The sequence below is a fragment of the Lolium rigidum genome, chromosome 7 (genome assembly GCF_022539505.1).
Source record: "Lolium rigidum isolate FL_2022 chromosome 7, APGP_CSIRO_Lrig_0.1, whole genome shotgun sequence".
In the NCBI taxonomy this organism is placed as follows: Eukaryota; Viridiplantae; Streptophyta; class Magnoliopsida; order Poales; family Poaceae; genus Lolium; species Lolium rigidum.
The window spans coordinates 96,374,684-96,377,047 of NC_061514.1; the positions used below are offsets into that span (position 1 = coordinate 96,374,684).

The 2,364-nt window shown below is 50.6% G+C and overlaps 1 protein-coding gene across 1 annotated transcript; it reads left to right on the plus strand.

The window, feature by feature from the left end:
• Positions 1 to 400: 400 nt before the first annotated feature.
• On the plus strand, positions 401 to 884 carry LOC124673760 (FCS-Like Zinc finger 1-like). Its single transcript, XM_047209801.1, has 2 exons — positions 401 to 555; positions 641 to 884. The coding sequence occupies exons 1-2, from the start codon at positions 401 to 403 to the stop codon at positions 882 to 884; spliced, it is 399 nt and encodes a 132-aa protein (XP_047065757.1).
• The last annotated feature ends 1,480 nt before the right edge of the window (positions 885 to 2,364 follow it).

Sequence of the window (2,364 nt, forward strand, 5' to 3'; positions counted from 1 at the left end):
GTAAAATCTTGTTCGTCTGAAGATCATATGCATGGTTGTTGATGTAACACTAACACATATGACCATTGCCATATCGAAAAAAACGAAGGTGTGCTTGGCCTCTCCATCATCAAAGAAGACGAAACTGCAGCAAAACCACAACAAAAACGAAAAGCTTAGATTCCTCGAGCTCCTTCGCTCCTATTCATAGCATTGTACTTTTCCGATCCGCTGCGAAATTGCAGCCTCTCATCGCTCGCCGTTGGCTAAAAATGGCGCTGGGCAGTGCCCTATTTGTTGCACACCCCGGAAGACGGCAAGCCAGGCGAGCTCCTGGACGTACATTTAGTGGCCCATGTCACGGCGGCATTGCTCCCACTTCTCGCCCGCCTAAGGCGCTCGGTATCTCGCCGCAGGCAGCATGATGAAGGGGAGCGGTGCCATCACGAACATGAAGCCAACGTCGCCGTCGTCCATGTTCTACGTCCACGAGGGTGACGTCGCCCAGAGCCACCACTTCCTGGAGGAGTGCTCCCTCTGCGCCAAGCCGCTCTCCGGCGACATCTTCATGTACAGGCACGTCCATTTTCGTTCCGTTCGTCTTCCTCGCCGAGCAGAGATTCAGTTGCAGGTGGAAACTTGAGATTCTTGCTGCGTGCAGAGGCGACACGCCGTTCTGCAGCGAGGAGTGCAGGCGGCAGCAGATCGAGGTGGACAGGGCGAGGCACCGGCGGAAGAAGCACGCGGCGGCGCACGCCGTGTCGGCGCGGAAGGAGCACCACCGGCACCACCACCACCACCATCACCACCACCACCGTCAGCACCAGCACCAGAGGGCCATGGTGAATGCCACCCCGTGGAACGACGCGGGGTTCACCGCGAGGAGCCCCGCGTTGCGCGTGTGATCCGATCCGATCCAACCGCGCTCCTGCCGTCAACCCGCGACCAACGCGGAGACACACACTACCCGTCTATGACTACACGCGACCCCTTGAACGTTTAGGAACTGGTTGCATTAGTGGTGTACGTACACCAGTACACGGGCGGCTGGACGGTTTTGTTTCTAGCATTTTCCCAAGGTTAGAACTTCACAGCCACGAGACAGAGCCATGGATGGATGCATGGTGCTCCCTCTCCACTTTTCTTCCCCGAGATTAACTTGGCTAGCTATTGTTCTGCTTTTGTGGATTGGAATTGATTTTCCGGACCAAAACGATCTAGATGACTTGTAAATCTTGTAAATTTTCTGAATATATTACTTGCTACAAGTTTTCTCAGCCTTGATGAACATAGCTCTGCGCAATAGGAAAAACGGAGACAGAATAATCACTAATCAGGTTCTACTGGTGTTGCATGGAAGGTTTGAGAGCACCTGGATCATGATATCTGTGGATGATCTTGCTACCTTTCTGAATATACTACTCTACTAAGCCTTGGATTCGATGAACGTACTACGAATTTCTGGAATGGAAAAAATGAACAGAATAATCAGGTTTCAGAGCGGTGGTGCATCGTAGGTTCAGAACTTCCGGCTTATGAACGGTGTAGCAGCGCCGAGTACGTCATTTCTCAAATCACCGGCTTTTTTCGACAGTACGACAACGTGCAGTGATGCATGCATGTAGGTCACACAGACAACTTCTACACACCATATCAACCTGAAATACTCAAATCAAGGATTTTACAGTCCAGTGCAACCTCATGGATGACGATCAGAGGCGTATTTTAATCTGCATACTTGCTGACAAAGGTGATCTTCGATACTAGTATATGAAGATTAGCTCAATCAAGGAATAATAAAGTATCGCAAAAAAATCCTTGATTAATATGAAGGTGCTCAAATCAAGGATTCTACGCAAAAAAAAAAAGTATCGCAAAACGAATCAAAAGCGGATGGCCAAGAGAGTCAGCGACCCAAAGGAAAACACAAACTATGCCGGTTTAGCTTCTTTTAAAAGTCATCTTGCACTACACGGCGGCGCCGCACAGAGCCCTCGTCCGTGCGACGGTTTTGGATGGGCCCACCCACGTGATTCGGTCGACCGGGTGCGCGCGAAGGACGCAAAAAAACGTGAGCTTCACCGCATGTCCACCGCCAGCTGTACTACCGGCCCCACCCACGCCTGGATATTTCTAACCAACAAACCACGTGGGCCCTACCATAAATTTCGTCCAGGGAGACAACATCACGTGCAAAAAGACTCTCTTCTTCCTGAAGCTTTTGTCGGCCCTACACAACAATTTCGTGACCTCCCATCACTGGATCTTCTTCTTCCTCACGTTTTCTCCAAAAACAGAACAGAAAACTAGATCTGGGAAGAGAAGAAGAACACGGGAGAGAAGAGGAGAAACACAGTGCCAGGATGAGGTGACCACCTTGTTCAG

Bases quoted from the DNA above. Each gene is read 5' to 3' on its own strand.
- LOC124673760 (XM_047209801.1), top strand. From the start codon at position 401: ATGATGAAGGGGAGCGGTGCCATCACGAACATGAAGCCAACGTCGCCG. The intron at 556-640 runs GCACGTCCATTT...TGCTGCGTGCAG, and splicing joins GGCGACATCTTCATGTACAG to AGGCGACACGCCGTTCTGCA.